This window comes from Melospiza melodia, chromosome 13, assembly GCF_035770615.1.
Source record: "Melospiza melodia melodia isolate bMelMel2 chromosome 13, bMelMel2.pri, whole genome shotgun sequence".
Classification (NCBI taxonomy): domain Eukaryota; kingdom Metazoa; phylum Chordata; class Aves; order Passeriformes; family Passerellidae; genus Melospiza; species Melospiza melodia.
The window spans coordinates 20,246,615-20,267,440 of NC_086206.1; the positions used below are offsets into that span (position 1 = coordinate 20,246,615).

General features: G+C 47.9%; 1 protein-coding gene across 1 annotated transcript; it reads left to right on the forward strand.

The window, feature by feature from the left end:
* Positions 1-678: 678 nt before the first annotated feature.
* MTHFSD (methenyltetrahydrofolate synthetase domain containing) lies at positions 679-19,385 on the forward strand. The gene is made up of 7 exons (XM_063168130.1): positions 679-807; positions 2,161-2,274; positions 3,450-3,563; positions 5,996-6,086; positions 6,856-6,968; positions 7,179-7,304; positions 15,751-19,385. Exons 1-7 carry the CDS (start codon positions 679-681, stop codon positions 16,237-16,239), a joined length of 1,176 nt encoding a protein of 391 aa, XP_063024200.1. The 3' UTR covers positions 16,240-19,385.
* The last annotated feature ends 1,441 nt before the right edge of the window (positions 19,386-20,826 follow it).

A 20,826-nucleotide genomic window follows, 5' to 3' on the forward strand; every position in this document is an offset into this window, starting at 1 on the left:
GTTGAGATTCTCAAACTCCTTTTTTTGTGGTGGTTTTAGTAGAATGCTCTAATTCTATAAATAATAAATCGCACAAACAAATAATTTATTATCCAATTAAAGGCGAGCAAGAAATGAACTTGTGGGAAGGCGGCAGATTGGGGAACCCACGTGGAGGCTGGACATCGTTTTATTCACCACCGGCCAGTTCTAAATGGAAAATCAACTAATGTGAGGGATATTTTTACAAAAAGAGGGGTGGGATTTTACTCCCAGCCATAAAACGTGATGGAAGGCCCGTGATGTTTGTATAATCTCCCGTTAGTGCGCCAGCACAGCCTTTTTAATGTTTAATTCCATAAAGAAATCGGGCCCTCAGGGACCTTCCCTCACGGCGCTTCCCCAACTTTGTCTTCGAGGCGTTTTGAGCCCTCAGCGCCGCCGTAGCCGCCGCGCTCCCACCGGGGGCGTGGCCAACGTGGCGGCTCCGCCCCTCAGCGCTGATACGATGAGGGGCCTGGTTTATCTGCAGTGACGTCACTGTTTTGTGGGGCAGACGCGGTGCTGACGTCACGGTGATGAGTTAGTGAGGGGCGGGGCGTCGATGACGTCACGGCGCGGCGGAGAGAGCGGGCATGCGGGCGGGGATGGCGGTGACGTCACGGCGGGCGGGTGCGGGATGGCGGTGACGTCACGGCGATGGCGGCGGCGCTGCCCCCAGCGGGCCGCTCCAAGGGGGACATCCGGGAGCAGGTGTGGGAGCACCTGGAGGCCTCGGGCCTGGCCGACTTCCCGCGGCCCGTGCGCGGCCGCATCCCCAACTTCAAGGTACGGCCGGCGCTGGGCCGCGTCCTCCTGCTGCTGCTGCTGCTGCTGTTGCTTCCCTGCCCCGCTCCGCTCTGCCGGGAGTGGCGCCCAGTGCCCCCAGTGCCCCCAGTGCCCTTCCAGATCCCCCCCTTAGTGCCCCCAGTGCCCCCTCACTGCCCTTCCAGATCCCCCCCTTAGTGCCCCCTCAGTGCCCTCCCAGATCCCCCCCAGTGCTCCCCATTGCCCCTAGTGCTCTCCCCAGTGCCCCCCAGTTCCCCCCCAATGCCCCCCCCAGTGCCCGCAGTTGCCCCCCCAGTGTCCCTTCAGTGTCCCCAGTGCCCCCCAATGCCCTCATTGAACCCCTAGTTCCCTCCCAGAGTCCCTCAGTGCGCCCCAGTGCTCTCCAGTGCCCCCCCAGTGCCTCCAGTTCTCCCCTAATTCTTCCCCAGTGCCCCTCAGTTCTCCCCCAGTGCCGCCCCCAGTGCCTCCAGTTCCTCCCCAGTGCCCCTCAGTGCCCTCCAATTCCTCCCCAGTGTCCCCAGTTCTCCCCAGTTCCTCCCCAGTGCCCTTCAGTGCCCCCCAGTTCCTCCCCAGTGCCCTCAGTGCCCTCCAGTTTCCCCCTGGCTCTCCCCCAGTGCTCTCAGTTCCTCCCCAGTGTCCCCCAGTTCCTCCCCAGTGCCCTTCAGTGCCGCCCCAGTGCTTCCCAGTCCCCCCCCATGCTCCCCCAGTGCTTCCCAGTTCCCCCCAAATTCCCACAGTGCCCCCCAATTCCCCCCCCAGATCCTCCCCAAGTTCCCCTCAGTTCCCCCCAGTGCCCTCCAGTTTTCCCCCAGTTCCCCCTCAGCGCCCGCCCAGTGCCCTGGGCAGCACCTAGCAGCCCTGCAAGGAAAGCAAACAAAACCCCCTTGTCAATTCCTGAGCCACAGAGCGGTTTGGATATTAGGAAAAAAAAAATTCACCGAAAAAATAATAAAGTTCTGGAATGCTCTTCGCAGGGAGGTGTTGAAATCACCATCTCTGGGTGTGTTTAAAAGAAGACTGGACATGGCACTGGGTGCTGTAGTCTGGTTGAGGTGTGAGGGCATGGGTTGGACTCAATGATCTTTGAGGTCTCTTCCAACCTCGTTATTCTGTCATTGTGTCATTCTGGGATTCCATCATTCTGTGATTCTGTTTGAATTGGAAGGGAATTTAAAGCTCCCTCAGCAGCAACACCTTCACTATCCCCCTCCCACCCCTGTCCAAGCTGGCACTGGACATTTCACAGAAAATTAGCCACCCCTCAATAAAAAATCTGCAGAAACCAGCCTGTGCAGAGGGCGAGAGGTTCTTCATTACCCATTTCTGCTGTGAGCTGATATTTTATGCAAACAGGGCTCCTCCCACGCTGCCACCAGGCTCCTGGGCTTGCAGCACTTCCGAGCTGCCCGAGCAGTAAAAATAAACCCCGATGCTCCCCAGAGGAACGCCCGCTTCCTCACGCTGGAAGTAAGTGAGAGTGCTCGGAGTAAGTGCAAATCCTCTGCTCTTGGCTCCTTCCCTGTGCCAGGGCTCCCTCCAGGCCTGCTGCTCTCTCAGGGAGCTGCAGGTGTTCAGCAGAGCACGGGAGGTGAAGGTGGATCCTGACAAACCTCTGGAAGGCGCCCGGCTGGCGGCTCTGCAGGTAAAGGCAGCCCTGAGGAGAGGCTGGGAGGGAACGGCACGGCCTGGGATGTGTCCCCTGAGTGAATAAATGATCCTCTGTGTCCTTAAAAAGCCCAGAAATTTCTCTCCTCAATTTGGTAAAAAGCCACCTCATAGGGGACTTCACTTCAAACCTCAGGATACCAAATTTGACAGAAGCCAAAAGGTCCTGCCTAAGCAATTCACTAAAAAAAGAAGAGAACAAAGGAAATAATCCCTTTTGTGGGGTGTTTTTACCAGAAGCAAGAGCCCCCTGTCTCTGTAAGAGCTTTGTTATTTTGCCTGTCATTAAAACTTTTCTGTTTCCAACACGTCCTCAGAGCCATCCTGCTGATTTTATGCCATTTGGGGTAGCTGGGCTCTCTCAGGTGTGATGGGTTTCTCTGAGAGCTTCCCAGACCTGGCTGGAGGAGAAAATACAGCTCACCTCAGCAACACCTGCACTGCATCTTCAAGGGGTTTATGTGCACCTCAAATCAAAAAGTGTCATGGAATGGTTTGGGTTGGAAGGGATTTGAAGGATAATTCAGTTCCAGCCTCCTGCCATGGCAGGGACACCTTCCACCACCCCAGGCTGCTCCAAGCTCTGTCCAGCCTGGCCTTGGGTATTCCAGAAGCAGCCACAGCTTCTCTGGGCACCTTCTGGCCACCCTCACAGGGAGAATTTCTCCCTAATATCCCATCTAACCCTGTCCTTTGTCACTTTGAAACTATTATCTCATAAAGCTATTTAGAGACATTGTTTTAGAGAAGAAATTGTCTTTAAAGGTATGTCCTGAAATATCTTCAAATGTCTGTCTTACCTTTTATTTCTTCAATAAACCTTTTTGTGGAATTTTCCTGTATTGGAGGAAATTAATCTTACAAGCCCTTCACCACCAACAACATAAAAAATTAAAAATTTGGCCCTGTAGTTTTTACTGTATGACAATAAAAACATTTCTTCGGTATAAAATGAACCTTCTCATGTGGTTCCTCAGGCAAGGAAGACTTTGCTGGTTCCCACACCACGTCTGAGGACTGGGCTGTTCAACAGGATTGTTCCCCCTCCAGGTGCAACCAAGGAGATGCTGAGGAGATGTGCCACATCCCAGGTGGGACTGAGGCATCAGGGAGGGCTGAATTAACCTTGGAGCAGCTGGAAGTTGGAAAAACTGAAATATCTTCATGTTAGGATGTCATTCCTGGCTTTGTGCACATTGATAATGTTGAAATCAGGAGAAAATTCAGTCTCAGCAAGGTTGAAAGGGTTTTAAATTGATATTTCTCAGTGTCTTTTGGAAAACCATGACTTGAGGTGAATTAGATCTTTCTTCATGCTCCTCCATCCTGCAGTTTTGGGCTGCTGAGCCCTCTGGGGAATATTTTAGTGCTCTTTCCAGCTAGGAAAGTTACCAACTTCAACCAAGGAAGTGCTGAGGAAATGTGCCACACCTCAGGTGGGAATGGGGGATCAGGGAGGGCTGAGTTAACCTTGGGACAGTGTGGGCTTAGCATGGACCAGCTGGAAGTTGGAAAAACTGAAATACCTTCCTGTTAGGATATTATTCCTGGCTTTGTGTATATTGATAATGTTGAAATCAGGAGAAAATTCAGTCTTAGCATGACAGTATTGATATTTTTCAGTGGATTTTGGAAAATCATGACTTAAGGTGAGTAACATCTTTCTTCATGCTCCTCCATCCTGCAGTTTTGAGCTGCTGAGCCCTCTGGGGAATATTTTAGTGCTCTTAGGTGTTACCAGATAGGGAAGTTACCAACTTCAACTAAGGAGATGCTGAGTAGATGTGCCACATCTGTCTGACAGATGTGCTACATCTGTCTCAGGTGGGACTGAGGCATCAGGGAGGGCTGAGTTAACCTTGGGACAGTGTGGGCTTAGGATGAACCAGCTGGAGGTTTCTAAAACTGAAATACCTTCATGTTAGGATGTCATTCCTGGCTTTGTGTACATTGATAATGTTGAAATCAGGAGAAAATTCAGTCTTAGCAGGGTTGAAAGGGATTTGAATTGATATTTGTCAATTGATATTTCTCAGTGTCTTTTGGAAAATCATGACTTGAGGTGAGTTAGATCTTTCTTCATGCTCCTCCATCCTGCAGTTTTGGGCTGCTGAGCCCTCTGGGGAATAGTTTAGTGCTCTTAGGTGTTACCAGGTAGGAAAATGGAGTTTTTTTAGAGAACCCAAGACCCAGAGAGCCGTGAATTGAGACATTTGCATGCAGCCACGTGGGGAGGTCGGCTTTGCAGCGGTCTCTTGCTGCCCTCTCGTGTTCCAACCTCTCCGCACAGCCTGGGGCTGTGGCCAGCCAGCCCTGCCGCGTTTACATCTTTATTTGCCATGAAAAGCCAACATGAAGAGCTTACCACAGGGATTTGTTTCCTCCTTTATCTCCTGCTAAAGGCAATAAAGTTCTGCAGCAACCCCGTAAACAACCGAGGTTGTAAAGGCTGGTAATTAGTAGTGACTTTCTTTGTTGAGAGTTCTATTGCAGTCATTAACTAATGAAGCTGTTCAGGGCTGAAGAGCACTTTTGTAAGAGACCTTTCTCTTGGCCTGCTGTCTGATCTGGCCTCTTACCACCCTGTGTCTGGTTTTTCCCCCAGCCCACTAATGAAGAAATGCTGTTGGCAGTTTGTATTTACAAAGCGCTGTGCAAACAATCCTGACCACACTGCTGGGAGGTGCCTGATGGGTGTTAGTGCTGATAGTCAGCCACAAATTACTGAATTCTTGGGCTTTCAGCTCTGCACAGAAAATGTGTGGCTCTTTATTGGGATTTTAATATTGTTAATTTATAATTAGCAGCGAGTTGAGTTGGTGTGAGGAGCATTTGCAGTGTGCTGTACACAGTTATTGGGAGTGATTGAATCACAAGTTGGATTTTAAATAATTCTAAACCTCTGATATTTAAAAACCCAAGTAAAGATAATTTTTAATTTCTGCAATCTGGGCAGAATTTTCCTTAAGATGAGAACAGATTGAAGAGGAGTGGGTGGGGTTGAACAAGGAGAGAGGAGAGGAAAAAAAATAATTGTATCACTTTGTGTAACTCCAGATTTCTTTGTGCTGTAGCTGTCTGTGTCTAAATTAACTTGTGATTTGTATTTCAGAATTAATTGAAGCATTTGTAGTGCTCTGGTATTCCTCAGGCTTTTAGTAGAGTAGGGAAGTGTAAATAGGAAGTGTCACTTGTCCTCATTTTTAGGAACAGAGTTCCAAAAAAAATGTTTCAAAATATCAGCTTTTGATCCTACATAAAAAACCTTGCCTCTAAAAGTGCCCACCTCCCTCAGCTCTCCTTGCAGTGTGCCAAAATTCCTGTCACTCTAGTAGGGAATCTATTCTAGGATTCCCTGGGGGATAACTTCCCAGACATGTACAGCTTGGCTAAACATGGAGGAGACACTTGGAAACGTGGGGAGTTACTGGGATTTATCAAAATACCCTGGATTTCTGCCTCAGTCCTTGGAAGATTGTGTCCTCTGCAAACCTCAAATGTTGTTTGTTGTTTTTTCCTGCAGGGTGTGAGAGACTTCAGCGTGCCTGTGGGGCTGGATAGCAAAGCACAAGTGGACTTGGTTGTTGTGGGGTCAGTGGCTGTCTCTGAAAAAGGTGAGGAGAAACTTGCAGCAGAAAGCCCCAAATCCCAGCCCAGTGGCAGAGCCAGATTTCTCCTTGGAGCTGAGCTGTGGCCTTGGCTTCTGCCCCTGTGTGTGCCCAGTCCCTGCTGCCAGGGAAGCAGGGGTGCCTCAGGATGCAGGGGGCACACAGCAGTGGCCTCAGAGATGTTCTGGGGCTATTTCAGTGGTTTTTTTTTTCTTGAGGAAAGCAATTCTTTGTGTTCTGAAGGAATCCAAGCAGGCTCCCTGTCACAGACCTGCTCTGCTCACACAGGCTGTGTGAAAGGCCTTGTGTTAGACCTGCTGATTCAGGGCCTATTTGGGGATCAGATTTTGCATTTTCTAGTATTTTGGAAACCTGCTGGTGCTGAAAATTTTCCACTGACTTTATCCCTTGCCTAAAATAACACAGTTTTTATATGTGACCCAGACTCCTCTTTACCCACATTAACCTGTGTGGGACATGAATAGAAGGTTCTAAATACAATTGCTAAATAAACTGCTGGGTTAATTACCTTGAATTTGTTTATTCTGAATGGGAAGTTTCTGGGATCTTTTAGGAGTCATTAAAACTGATTTTTTTTATTTCATTTCAGTGCTGATTTCAAGGAAAGCTGCACTCTGTGAGAGTTGCTGATCTGATTTTTTCCAGAGTTACAGCTTGCAGACTGCTGGGTTAATTACACCATTTTAACAACTTTCCACTGTGCTGTTTGGGTTTGTTTTTTTTTTTTTTTCTTTCACACTTTTCTGTGCTTTAGGCTGGAGAATTGGCAAAGGGGAAGGTTATGCAGACATGGAATATGCAATGATGGTGTCCATGGGGGCAGTGCAGGAGGACACACCTGTGGTCACCATTGTGCACGACTGCCAGGTGAGCTGAGATGTTCAAATATCCCCTGTGCAGCTGGGAGGGAGCTCTGGGACACTTCTGCTCTGTCTGCAGAGGAGACATGGAATGAAGCTGGTTTGGCATCTTCCTTCCCATTGTCTTTGATGGATTTTCATGTGACAAGACATCAGGAATGGGGCACAGCTTTAGGGAGTTTGTTTTTAGCTACTTAACCAAATCTCTGCCTTGTAGGTGCTTGACATAGCAGAGGAGCTGCTGGGTGACCATGATTTAACTGTGGATTACATCCTCACTCCAACCAGGACCATCCAGACCCACTGCAAACGACCAAAACCTCAGGGAATAATGTGGCACAAGGCAAGTTCAGTTTAACAAAACCTCAGGGAATAATGTGGCACAAGGCAAGTTCAGTTTAATCCAGTTAAATCTTAAACCTTTGCTGCTGGTGGCACAAACCAATTTCAATCTTAATCCAATCAAATCTTAAACCTTTGCTGTTGGTGGTTTACTGGTACCAATAACCTGCTGATAAATCCCCCATTTTTATATAGAACCAATTTTTAAAATTAGAAATATTTGGTAAAACAGCAGATGTATTTGTCAGGTGAAGCAAAGCAGCAGCATCTGTGGGCAGTGGGGTTTTAGGTGAGGAGATATTTCCCTCCATCTGAGGTTGCTGTGTCCATGGGTTATCAGGAGGTGCTGCCCCATCCTGAAGTGTCCCAGGGGTGGGACTGGTGGGTAAAGTCTGTGCTGCTCTGATTGTGAAGGGAAAACACAACCTGCTGCTGGTACATTCCTGTCCCTGCAGTGGATTCACTTTCCAGGGATAAATCTGTGGCTGCAGCTCAATTTCAGGTGGAAGAACAGAGACTTTAAACATGAATCTTTATTTATTGGTAATTCTGCTATGGATTGGCCTTTTCCCCCTGCCCAGTGTCAGAAACTTCCTCAGCTTCCCAAGTAGTTTCAGGAAAGCCTGGAGTGAATTGTTTTACTGGAGGTTCCTGCTGGGAAAGCTTTTTCTTTGTCATTGGATTTTCATTTCTGAAATCATCCAGTCAGGGAGCAGACCCAGTCCTGCATGAGTGACTACAGCAGGAATCCTCATTTGAGGAATTGTGCACCCACATCTTACAGAAACTGAGCAATTTTAAGGGAATACTCCCAGGGAAGGAAATCAAAATTTGTTAAAATTTACCAACCAGCTGAAAGAGTTAAATTTCTTTAGGTAATGTATCTACAACAAACAAATTCTAGCCAGGACTATTTTTATTCCAGAAGTGGGAGAGCATTTTACCCTGCCTGTGGTCGAGGATTTGAGGTTATAAATAAATAAATAACAGCTCTGTCTGCCCTAGTGCATTTTTTCCATTGAATTATTTTTGAATTGTAATTTTTTTTTAGGATATTATTGAATGTAATTGTGTTGAAGGCCTACCCCTTGTGCTCCATCCATCTTGCCAACATATTTTTGATCAGTTTGTCTGCCTTGGTGTCAGACTTCTCAGTAAGTGGCCTTGCTGACACTTTTTTATTTCTTTTTTTGTGCCTTTAGCAGAAACTGAATTTTCTGCAGCTTTCACTGAGAATGGAGCACAGATTGACCCTTTATTTGAATATTTCAGTGTTGATTTAACACCTTTTGTTTGGAGCTGTATGGATTAAATAGGAATATTGGAGAAGACCAGGGATAATCATCACTTCTCAGTCTTTTTGGGATCAGAACAAAGTGTGGTGTCTGTATGAAGCAGAAATTACCATTGTCCCCAGGGAAACGAGTGACATTCATTTAGTGTGTGGTGTTCAGTTTTTGCACAGAGGGGTTTGGAGGTGGGAGGTCTGGTTAATCACAGGGTGTGAAAAAGGCAGCATTTGATAGGGGCTATTTCAGTGTTTGTCCTTTGGATTTTCCTGGCTACTTCTCCATCATTTTCTCTCCATCCTTTTCTCCTTCAAATCCTGGCTTTGCTGGTGCATTCCTGTTCCTCAGAGCAAAACTAAATGAACCAAGAGGCAGTGAGTGAATAAATCATCCACTTCTAAACACGGGCTTTTGTCAACACTGAGTAGCTTAACTTCATTGTGAGGACCTGTGAGGTGGAAAATCCATTGTTTAAAAAAAGCTGATCCTTGGGGAGCAGGGCTGGACAGTGTTTAGGGGTTTGAAATCCAGGTGTTTGCAAATACGGGATTACAGCTGAGGGTTGTTGTGGGGATGTGCTGTCAGTAATGCACACTCAGCTCCAGAGGGAAGGGAAGGGAAGGAGGAGCTCACCCAGCAAACAAATCCATGCTGAAGGAGCTGCTGCATTTTCCTGGAGTGCTTTTGTGTGTTCTGAGCTGTTTAAAGACTTCCAAGGAAGTGGAAGAGCCACAACGTCATCAACACCAAAGAATCATTATCAGGCACTCCAGAAACACTTCAACATCCCCAGTGCTGGGGGGTGTTTGTGGAACTTTTGTCTCTCTGAGGTCAGAGGTTTGGGACATCAATTTGAGTTACTGGAGGGCAGCAGGAGCTGCTGAGAGCTGAGCACTCTGGAGAACTTTATTTGGATGCCAGTGGAGAATTATTTGGCTTCATCTGTCATGAAAATCCAACCCATTGTTTCTGGGAACTCTAAATTCATGAAGCTACTTGCTTTTTCATTTAATATTTTCTATGGGTAACTGTGATCTTTATCTGGGACACTGGCTATTATATTTGTCCCAATTAGCAAGTTATTTGTGCTGTGCTTATTTTAAATTGAAACTGTGCAGACAAATTAAAATGTTTGAGTTCGTGAAAAGGGAAAGGAGAGTAGTTGGTGGAAAAATCACTAAATTTTAGCAAGTATTTCCTTCTGGCTTTGAAATAATTCTTTTGCTGAGGATTTTGTAGGAGTAGGAAAAGAATTTTCCTGAAATGAAATGAAATGAAATGAAATGAAATGAGATTAAATGAAATGAACTGGGGGGGAATCCCAGTGGCAGAGAGGGAAACAACAAACGACAGCTTTGGGTGTGTGATAGAACATCTGGAAAGGAGAGCTCAAAAAATGCACCCATCCAAGCTGGCAAATTGCAGCCAGTGTAGGCAGGGCTTTGTTTTGGTGTGGATTTTGGGATGGTTGGGGCAGGGAATGTTTCCACACCTGCTCACACATCTCAGCACCTTTGCAAAGCTCAGCCTCGCTGCAGAGTCCCCAGAATGCCCTGATGGATTCCCAGTGTGGGCTGCACAAGTTTCTCCTGAGGGACACCAGCAGGCTGCCAGCTCCCAGCAATGTGCCCTTGGGTTGTGTGCACATATTTGGACATTTTGTGCAAATGAATGATAAAATGTTCAACTGTGCTGGCCTTGCTGTGCTGGCCTTGTCTGTGCCACACATCCCTGTTTGCTCAGAGCTCCTGGAAACGAGGACACAGCATGAAAAGAGGACACAGCACAAGAATTTGGGTCTGTGCTGGAGGTTTTGAGCAATCTGGGGTCAGAGGCCTCTGAGGATGAACCTTGCAAGCATTTTGCCCACTTGGTGGATCTGCAGCCCTGGAGGTGTTGGGTGCTGTTTGCAGCCTGCCAGGGCAGCAGCATCACTCTCCGTCTTAAAATCATGGAATGGGTTGGGTTGGAAGGGATTTGAAAGAGAATCTTGTTCCAAGCCCCTGCACACCTTCCACTATCCCTGAGTGCTCCCCAGCCTGGCCTTGGACACTTCCAAATGTCCCCAAGGGATGTGGCAGCCACAGCTTCTCTGGGCACCTGTGCCAGGGCCTCCCCACCTCACAGGGCACAATTCCTTCTCTATATCTAAACTAAATTTTGCCCTTTTCCATTCTGAGGCCATTCCCCTTGTGCTGTCACTGATGTCACAGTCCCTCTCCAGCTTTCTTGGAGCCCATTCAGATCCTGGAAGGTGCTGGGATGTCTCCAGGCTGAACAGCTGCAGTTGGGAGGGGGACTGAGGTGTCCCAGTCCTCCTACCAACTTCATGGCCTCCTCTGGACTCAATCCAACATTCCACGGTTTTCTGCTGCAGGGAGCACCAGAGCTGAGCACAGGATTCCAGGTGGGGGCTCACAAGATCCAGGTGTTCCTGTGTCAGTGAGATGAGGAGCAGAATGAAATAGCAGGATAAGGACAGCCTGCCATCCCATCCCATCCCATCCCATCCCATCCCATCCCACCCCATCCCACCCCACCCCATCCCATCCCATCCCATCCCATCCCATCCCATCCCATCCCATCCCATCCCATCCCATCCCATCCCATCCCATCCCATCCCATCCCATCCCATCCCATCCCATCCCATCCCATCCCATCCCTCACTCCAGGGAGGTCTCAGTGCTCTTTGCCCTGCCCTGGCTGCCTCAGGGGTCAGCGTTTCTCACTCTGACCCAGGACAAACACATCCTTCATTCTCCACAGCAGAATGTTGGAAATGGCTTTGATCAGAGGTCCGGGATAGCAGAGGATGAGGAGAGCCCTGGTGTCCAGCAGGGATGCTGCAGGATCCATCTGCCACCACATTTTGGGGTCAAACCAGGTGTCATAGCCATGGATGCTGTGGGTTAAGTGCACTCAGCATCCAGGACTTTTTTCCCTCAGGTTTCTGTCAGAAAGGGGCCACATTTCCCTCCTCAGCTCCTTTCCCAGTAATTGTGTGTCAGAAGAATTTATCCAGTCTGCTGTCCTCTTTCCCCAAGGCTCTCCCAGCCATGGCAGGGATTATTAAATGATTAATTTGCTTTGGTGGGGTTATTTTTAACCCAAATCACTTCAGAGTTTATGGCACAGACCCATGAGCATTTCTTTGGCCAACCCCAGAGGGCCAAAGTGTGGAATTGCTCTGGGAGTTGGTGGTCAGGGGATGACAGGGAACTTCTTCAGCTTTGGTTTCACTAGCAAAGCTAAATCCCAACACTCAATCCAAGCTTTCAAAACATCAGTAAATGGTTTGGCCTTGGTTTTAAAGGGATGGGGGAAGCTCCAGTGCTGGGTTTGCCAATGTTCACAGAGATGGATCAACCAGACCTGGGCTGGAATATCCCTAAATTCTGGCTTAGCCTAAAGCAGTAGGCAGGGACAGGAATAAGGATGAGCAAGGTTAGAGAGGACTGACCAGCCATCCCAGAAGTGTGCAACTTGTTGAAAGAGAGGAGGAATATCTTTGGCCTCTCTCCACATGGAAATAAATCCTTGCAATCCTCCCCAGCTCACAGGACAAAAGGAACTTTTAGCATCATTGTAATTAGCAACACATTGTGCTATCACGGGGTTCTTTTGTTTGCTCTCTTGCAACAGAGCAGAACAAGCTTTTTCCTCTCCCCTGCCACCCACTGCCCCCTTTGCCCTTTTAGTTCTCACACTCAAAAACCCCAAAACCCCAATGGATTTATTTGTTGAATTGAAACCCCAAATGGAGTTTCTGCATTTCAGTGGCATAAAAATGAGAGAAAACAAGGAAGGGTTTACAAGGTTTGGTCCAGCTGAAGTGTTCTCCTAGAACCCAGAGAAAAAAGCCCTTAAGGTAAATCCCTGTGCCTCTTGTGACAGGAGGGTGTCAGCTGACAGTGGCAGAACTTGTCTGATGTTTTTTACAAATCTTTGCTAATACAAAAGAAAAAAGTCTTAAATCAGCTGCCTTTGTTGCTTTGGTGAAGGTCTGTTGCTGTTGTGCCTGCACAGGGCTGGATTTTGAGGCAATGACAGAATCACTTCATGGTGGGGTTTGATCAGAACTTTAAAGAAAAGAGTTCACAGCCCTTACAAAAATCCCAGAATCACTGAGGTTGGAAAACACCTCCAAAATCATCAAGTCCAACCTGTGACAGATCCCAGACCAGACTGCTGAGTTCCATGTCCTGTCTTTCCATAAACACCTCCAGGGATGAGGACTCCACCATGGGCAGATATTCCAATGTCTGATCTCCCTTTCTGTGCAGAAGTTCCTCCTAAAACATAAATGCTGTTGTCACTGCATCTTCCTGAGGCTGCCAGGAGCCTGAAACAGCAGCTCCAAGAGCTGCAGCTGATGCCAAAATCTCCGTAGTGAGAGGAGGTGCCTGGTGCAAGTCCCTTGGAGATTGTGCTGTTCCCTGCATTATCTAAACCCTGCCCTTGGATTGTCCTGGGAATTCCAGGGTTGATCCTCTCAGTGCCCATCTCTGATTCCCCAATCTCCAAAGCCCTGAGGGTTTGCCCTTGGTGGCATTTCCCTTTCTAACCAAACACCCAAGCCATGCCTTGGCAACTGAGTTTAATTTCAGGATGAAAGGAGCAGTTCTTGGGCTGTGCTTTGGGGCCAGGAGTGATTGGGTTGCATGAGAGCAGAAAAATGTTTTTCCTGTTTGGTTTAATTAGCAGAGAGCTTCCATTTCACATGGAAATTTGACAGAGGACAACAAACCTTCTTCATTGTTGGCCAGTACAAACAAAGTGAGATCCTTCAGCCCTTGGTTTGATGTTGCATCACTCAGGGAAGGGGGGTTTGCTGTCAAACACAGCACTTGGAATTCTTGGCTGAGAAAAACAAATCAGTCCCAGAACCCACAGAGTAATAACTCTGTAAAATGTGGAAATGCTCTGCACCTTTGTGAGTGAGGAGGCTCCTGGAGCATGTCCTTGCTGTTTGATGTTGTGTTAGCAGAGCTAGCACAGGCTTTATGGAAATCATGTTTTTTTTTAGTTCCAGCCTGAAATAAAACCTTGCTTGTTTGCTCTTCAGAAGATGAAGAGAATGCTGTTGAGTGACTTGCCTGTCACCTCATCCTGACACTGCCCCCACCCTGCCTTGGCTGTTCCTCGAGTCACTTCAGGGCTGGGTTTGTGTCCCCAGGGAGCTGAGCTTGATGCTGTGCAGACACAGGCTGGCTGTGCCTGGAGCTGCAGGAGCAGCAATCCAGAGGCTCTGGGTGTTTAATTCCAATGGTGAGGTCTGAGCTGCAATCCAGAGGCTCTGGGTGTTTAATTCCCATAGTGAGGTCTGAGCTGGGAGCTCTGCAGGCATACTGGGATGTACTGGTGCTGCTCCAGCCCAGCCTGCTCATGGTGCCCTCTCACATCCTGGGTCTCTGCTAGCTCAGGCATTGCCTCCCCAGGCTCTGCTTTGCTCCCTACATTTCAGCATTGGAGCTGGTGTTGATGGATGTTGGGCTTGTCCAGCAGCCAGGCAGGAATTCCTCCTCTTTCCAAGCTCAGTGTGCAAGCCAAGAGCTCAACCACATGAGCTGGGGAACCACTGCATTTCCTGCCAGTGCCTGAGTGCAGCCTGGGGCATCTCATGCCTCACATGGATGGGGTTCAGCTGTTGAGAGGAAGAGCCCTTCCAGAAAAGCTCTTTGGGTCAGGCACGGATGGATGGATGGCAGCAATAACAAACTCACAGTGTGAGTGCAGTGTCCCAGCACTTCTGTTCCCTGCTCCAGCCCAGCTGGAAAGTGGGGTCTGAGGAGCCGTGGGTGCCGTGGGAGGTCGGGTGGCACAGAGGGGATGTGCCCCAAGCAGGGGATGTGCCTCCAGCTGGGCCCACATGCACAGGAACCCTGCTCCAAGGCACGCTCCTGCTGCAGCTCCTCCATTGTGTGAGCCAGCCAGGGATTTCCTGTGCTGGGGCAAGAGAGCACCAGGAGCCCTGCAGGATGGAAGGGTCTGGCGGGTTGGGGTGGGTTCTGTCAGGGCTGGGGTTGTGTAGGATTCTGCCAGGACAAGGATTGTGTAGGATTCTGCCAGGCCAGAGATTGTGTAGGATTCTGCCAGGACAAGGATTCTGTAGGATTCTGCCAGGCCAGAGATTGTGTAGGATTCTGTCAGGGCAGAGATTGTGTAGGATTCTGCCAGGATAGGGATTGTGTAGGGTTCTGTCAGGCCAGGGGATTGTCAGGACAAGGATTGTGTAGGATTCTGTTAGGGAGGGGGATTGTCAGGGCAGGGATTGTGTAGGATTCTGGCAGGACAGGGATTTTGTAGGATTCTGCCTGAGCAGGGATTATGTAGGATTCTGCCAGGACAGGGATTGTTATGGGAGGGATTCTGTAGGATTCTGTCAGGGCTGGGGTTGTGTAGGATTCTGGCAGGACAAGGATTGTGTAGGATTCTGCCAGGGCAGGGATTGTTATGGGAGGGATTCTGTAGGGTTCTGCCAGGCCAGGGATTGTGTAGGGTTCTGCCAGGGCAGGGATTGTGTAGGATTCTGGCAGGACAAGGATTGTGTAGGGTTCTGGCAGGACAAGGATTGTGTAGGATTCTGCCAGGGCAGGGATTGTGTAGGATTCTGCCAGGACAAGGATTGTGTAGGATTCTGGCAGGGCAGGGATTGTGTAGGGTTCTGCTAGCACAAAGATTGTGTAGGATTCTGCCAGGCCAGGGGATTGTCAGGGCTGGGATTGTATAGGTTTCTGTCAGGCCAGGGATTGTGTAGGATTCTGCCAGGACAAGGATTGTGTAGGATTCTGCCAGGGCAGGAGCACAGGCTCTCAGTCAAAGCAAACACAGAGGGAGAACAAGGAGAATGCAGATCTGAAAGCACTGAGGTAAATAAATGTCACATTGGAATATTCCTGCCTTTGGTTGGGATTTGCCTGCTGGATCCACGTTGTGCTGCTCACTTCAGGAGTCACTGATGTTTATTTTTGTCCTGAGTGTGTATTTAGGGAGCCCTCCCAATCAGAGCAGCAATTAGGGACATTTGGAATGCTCTGGCTGTCTGCATGGCAGGAGGATAATAAGGTTCCTCTCTTTTTGTGGCACAAACAGCATAATCTTTTTCTGGAAGGCAAGAAACCCTTTTACAATAATTACATCCATCTTCCTCCTTTTTAGGTCAGCTCTGAGATGCTGGGAAAAATCCCCATCCTAAAGACTCTTCGCTGGAGGGAGAAGCAGGCTGGCAAGGATGTCACCCTCCAAGATGAACACCCAGCCCTGGCAAACACCAGCAGAGCAGCAATTCCAGACAGGAAGGTGATGGCTGCAAATCCCCAGCCATGGAGTGACCCTGTAAATCCCAAATCTGTAAATCCCAAATCTGAGGGCTCTGACACCACCACCACTGTGTACGTGGGGAACCTGCCTGGCAGCCTGAGGGTGAGCCAGCTGAAAAGTGTCCTGAGGGAGCTGCAGGTGCTTCCTGCTGCCCTGAAGTGGCAGGGGGCACAGCACAGAGCTTTCCTGGACTACAGGGACCAGGGGGCTGCACACAGAGCTCTGTCCTCCTTGCAGGGCCTGAGCCTTGGGGGCAATGCCCTGAGAGTGGAGCTGGCCAAGAGCCACAGGGACAAAGGGCAAGGAGAAATCAATACCCACAAATGAGTATGGAGGGGGAAAACCCACAAAAAAGGTGTTTTCATTGTTTTGTGAGAAACCAACCTGAAGTTTTAAGGTTTTTGTAACCCTCAGGTTTAACAAAACCAAATTTCTGCACAAACTTTCCTCACTTCTACACATGGACATGCAAAGGTTTGTCCCCACAAGTGGCAGAGGAGCCATTTCTCCATAAATAATTGCCCACAAAGTACCCACACTCTGGTTTTGGTGCTGTTTAGTGGTTTTGTTAAGCCTGGCTTAAAGCCCTGCCCCTTGATACCTGTGAGGTTAAAAGGCAGCAGCAGGAATTCTGTCCTGAGGGTAACAATTCTGTTTACTGAAAAATGGGCTTTGCCTGTTAGAAGTTTTCAATTTATTTTTTATAAAAATGACCAGGGAGAGAGAGAGATTATGCTTTTTGTGCCTTGCAGAGTGGCTGTGGAGACACTGGCTTTGTTCTAGCTCTAGTGAGAGCTAGTAACACCAGGTGGGAAAGATGGGAACCCTTTCTCAGCTTTTGGCTAAATCAGCCCTTGATAAACCTTTTATTTCTTATTTCAGAGCAAAACAAATACTAATTTCAAATCCCAATTTTCTTTGCTTTTCCCTAAAACTGCTTTTCTGATGGATCAGATAATGATAAAATTATAATTTTAGAATTTAGCTATATAATTTTATAATTTAGCTGTATAATTTTATAATTCAGCTGCTTTTCCTGATTGTCTCTTCTCATGGGATGTGATTCCTTTGCCTCTGTGAAATAACATTATTATTATTATTATTATTATTATTATTATTATTATTATTATTATTATTATTATTATTATTATTGTTATTATTATTATTATTATTATTATTATTATTATTATTATTGAAATGGAAAGCAGGCACACCATGGTCAGAACTTGTTGGTGCTCAGTCTGGCATGGAATTCTTTGGGAATTTGCTGGAGATTGATGCTTTGTCACCATCCCTGATGCTCTTCCACATCCCAGTGAGGAAGATGAGGCATCACCACTCAACTTCTCCAGCTGAAAATGCTCCCAGGCACTGTCCTGAACATGAACATTCCCTCCCAGTGGAATGGCCAATAATTATTTATCTGCTATGGCTCTTATTACCTTTTTTTTTTCCCTCTTGGGTTTCCTATTCCTGAAAAACAAGTTAAATTTTGGCCCAGCCATCCTTTCTAAACAGAAGCACTTTTGCCAGTGGTGCTGGGCACGTAGTCAAAGTAAGCATCTAAATGGATTTTTTTTTTTTTAAGTAAGAGTTGGAAAGTTTTTTCTTTTAGCCAGGGAGTACTGTTAAGTATATTTTAAGCAGATTATTATGCCTTGAGGGTCAGACATTTATTCCGTATTAAATATAAAGTTCTCATCATTTATGGGCCTGTAGGGAAGGGCTGAAGGAAAGCTTTGGAGTACAGGAAGGACAAAGAGCACCAGAGGAGGCAGCAGGATGGGCAGAGGGATGGAGCAGCTCTGCTGGGAGGAAAGGTAGAGAGAGTTGGGATTGTTCAGCCTGGAGGAAGGTTTTGGGGCGAGCTCATCACTTTCCAAATGGAAATGACTCCTTCTCCCAAAGGAGAGGGAGAGTGGATAAGGCATGGATGGACAGGACCCAGTGAAAGGCTTCAAACTGCCAGAGAGTGGATTTAGGTGGGATTTTGGGAAGGAGTTGTTCTCTGTGAGGGTGCTGAGGCCCTGGCACAGGTGCCCAGAGCAGCTGTGGCTGCCCCTGGATCCCTGGCAGTGCTGGACAGGGCTGGGGCACCCTGGCTTGGTGGAAGGTGTCCTTGTTCACAGTCCTTGTTCGCAGCACAGGAGCTGCAACAAGATGATCTTTGAAATCCCTTCCAACCCAAACCATTCTGTCATTCTGTGAACTTCTTGTAAGGTCAGCAAAGGGTCTGGAACAAATCAGGAGTCCCATTCCATTCTTTGTGCAGCTCCAAATGATTTCCAGTATCACTGAGCCCAAACTCAGGCTGCACAACCCTCTGGGTCTCATTGCAGCCCTTGGCATTCAAGGCTGAGAGCCAGGGTTATGTTACTGCCCAAACACACTCCCTGCATCAGCAGCTTCCAAAGCAGAGGAAAGAAAAGCAAAAAAATAATTATCCATCCCTGCCTGCCCCTTCCAAATGATGGCAAATTGAGTAATGAGATCATTTGCTGTTCCTTTTCACTCTGGGATATTTCTTGCTCTGCTGAAGATATCCAGGTGACCTTAGCAGTTAAAATCCAGTGACTCTGCCAAAGAAAACTTCCAGCATCTCAAACTTGCCCTGTTGCATTTCAGGTGTGACCCTTTTCTGGTCCCATTTGTGGGGATCACATCCTCTACCTTATTTCCTTTCTTCCCATCTTGAGTTTCAGTGCAGATCTGTTTGTGTGCTCTGTAAATGTGGTGACTTTGCTTGCTTTCCTGTCAGCCCAGCCTGCAGCCAGGGCCCAGCTTGGTTTGGACAAACATCTGGATGTTTTTCTGTTTGCAGTTGTGGCTCTGGGTGAACCCACAGGTGAGCAGTGTCCAAAACCTTGGCTCTTTCCAGCCTGTCATTTGTTTCTGTCGTGTTTCAATGCCACTTTTCACTGTATTTACCCAATATCCTTTCCCAGCTGAGAGTGAAACTCCAAACCATGCCATGAGGAGTTGCTGACTAGGGCCGTGCAACAGGTTGGAAATCAGGAGGAATTTCTTCATGGAAAGGGTGGTCAGGAGGTGGTGGAGGTGTCCAGGGAAGGGCTGGAGCTGGCACTCAGTGCTCTGGGCTGCTGACAAGGTGGGGATGGGTCACAGATTGGATTTGATTATCCTGGAGCTCTTTTCCAACTTTTATGATTCTATGAACTGTGGTTAGGAGAAAAAAATAATTACTGTAAGCGTATTAGCATTTTGAATGGATTGGAAAAATGCTGCAGAATTTTGTATTTTTGATCAGGTTATTAATAAATATCAAGGTTTTTCAGGTGCTGCCGTCTCAGTCAGTAAATCCCTGTCTGAAATCAGGATGGGGCTCTTGGTGCTGCCCTTCTCCAGCTAAAAGACATTTCAGTGCCAGCTGCCAAACTGCTGTTGAATAAATGAAATTAATTAAACACAGGAATGGCCAAGGCACAGCCCTGCATGGCCTTCTGGTGTCTGCAGCTGTGTGATGTGGATTTTCTCTTGTGGGCTGACCCTGAAGGAAGCAGCAGATTGTGTTGAAAAAGTGAATGGGGCAGTGTGCCTGTGTCAGAGCTATTGTTCCAGGCTCTCTGCAGCCTCAGGAAGGCATCACTGAGAGCAGGCAGGAGGGATTTCTGTAACTTCACAAAAATCTGAAGTGCAGGAGATTTTATTGAATCCTTGGGTTCTGATCTTATAAGTAATCTCGAGGAATTGAAGCCTGCTATGTTTTACTTTGGCCTAGATCAAGGCTATGCCAGATACCAACAAATCATAAAATCCACAGCCTGAAATATTCTCTGAGGGAATGAACAGCATTTAAAGAGCAGAATATTTCCTCAAGTCATAATTCCTCATTCTGTGCCTGCTGTAGTGTGATACTAAGATCCCAACAATCAAAACATAAAATTCACAGCCTGAAATATTCTCTGAGTGAATGAGCAGCCTTGAAAAAGCAGAATATTTCCTCAAGTCATAATTCCTCATTCTGTACCTGCTGTAGCTGTGACCTGTGATACAAGATACCAACAATCAAACCATAAAATCCACAGCCTGAAATATTCTCTGAGTGGATGAACAGCCTTGAAAGAGCAGAATATTTCCTCAAGTCATAATTCCTCATTCTGTACCTGCTGTAGCTGTGACCTGTGCACACAGACACAAAATGTGCCTCATCTCAGGGGCGTCCTTACTCAGTTTTACTGCTTAAAACTCATCAGAAAATCTTCAACAGGGGCAAGGCAGTGCCTGGATGCTGCAGAAAGGTCTGAAATGCTGCTGATGGATCTCTACTCTGCTTTTGATGGGGAGTGAAGTGATCCCCAGCCCAGCCCTGGGTGCAGCAGCAGCAGCAGCAGAGCTGTGTGATGAGCAGAAACATTCAGCAGTACAATGGGAAACGCTTTCCTGAGCCAACTTTGTTCCCAATAATTCAGACTGAGGGCTCTCTGTTCTCTGCACAGCCCGATGGCCTGGCCTGTCATGTGGCCAGGCACATTCTTTCCACCTCCTTTCATGGCACAGACACTTGGGATGCTGCTGTTGAGCTGCTGTTGCTGCTCTCCCTTCTTTTTGAGGTTCACTGGGGGAAGATGCTGGCTTGGAGTGAAGCCCTGGAGCTGGGTTTGGGACCAGCAGTGACCACCAAGGTGTTCCATGAGGGATGTGACCTTCCCAGGACCATTCTCCCTTTCTCCCTACCCTCATTTGTGGGAGAAATGCAGAGAGAAACCACCATGGGGTGGATGGAGCCTCCACCAGCTCCACGAGGGAGAACAGGGTGACTCTGGAGAGGGTTTTTGTTGGAGGCCATCAGTCCCAGCGTGGTGTGTGGCACAGAGCAGCGGGGCAGGGCTGGAATCTGCTAACAATGAGGCTGAGGTGGCTCCGTGCCACCCCAGACTGCACAGGCGTGAGGGT

Coding starts and splice junctions, on each gene's coding strand:
- MTHFSD (XM_063168130.1), top strand. CDS start 679: ATGGCGGCGGCGCTGCCCCCAGCGGGCCGCTCCAAGGGGGACATCCGG. Junction 808..2,160: donor GCCGCATCCCCAACTTCAAG/GTACGGCCGGCG, acceptor TTATGCAAACAG/GGCTCCTCCCACGCTGCCAC. Junction 3,564..5,995: donor GGAGATGTGCCACATCCCAG/GTGGGACTGAGG, acceptor TTTTTCCTGCAG/GGTGTGAGAGACTTCAGCGT.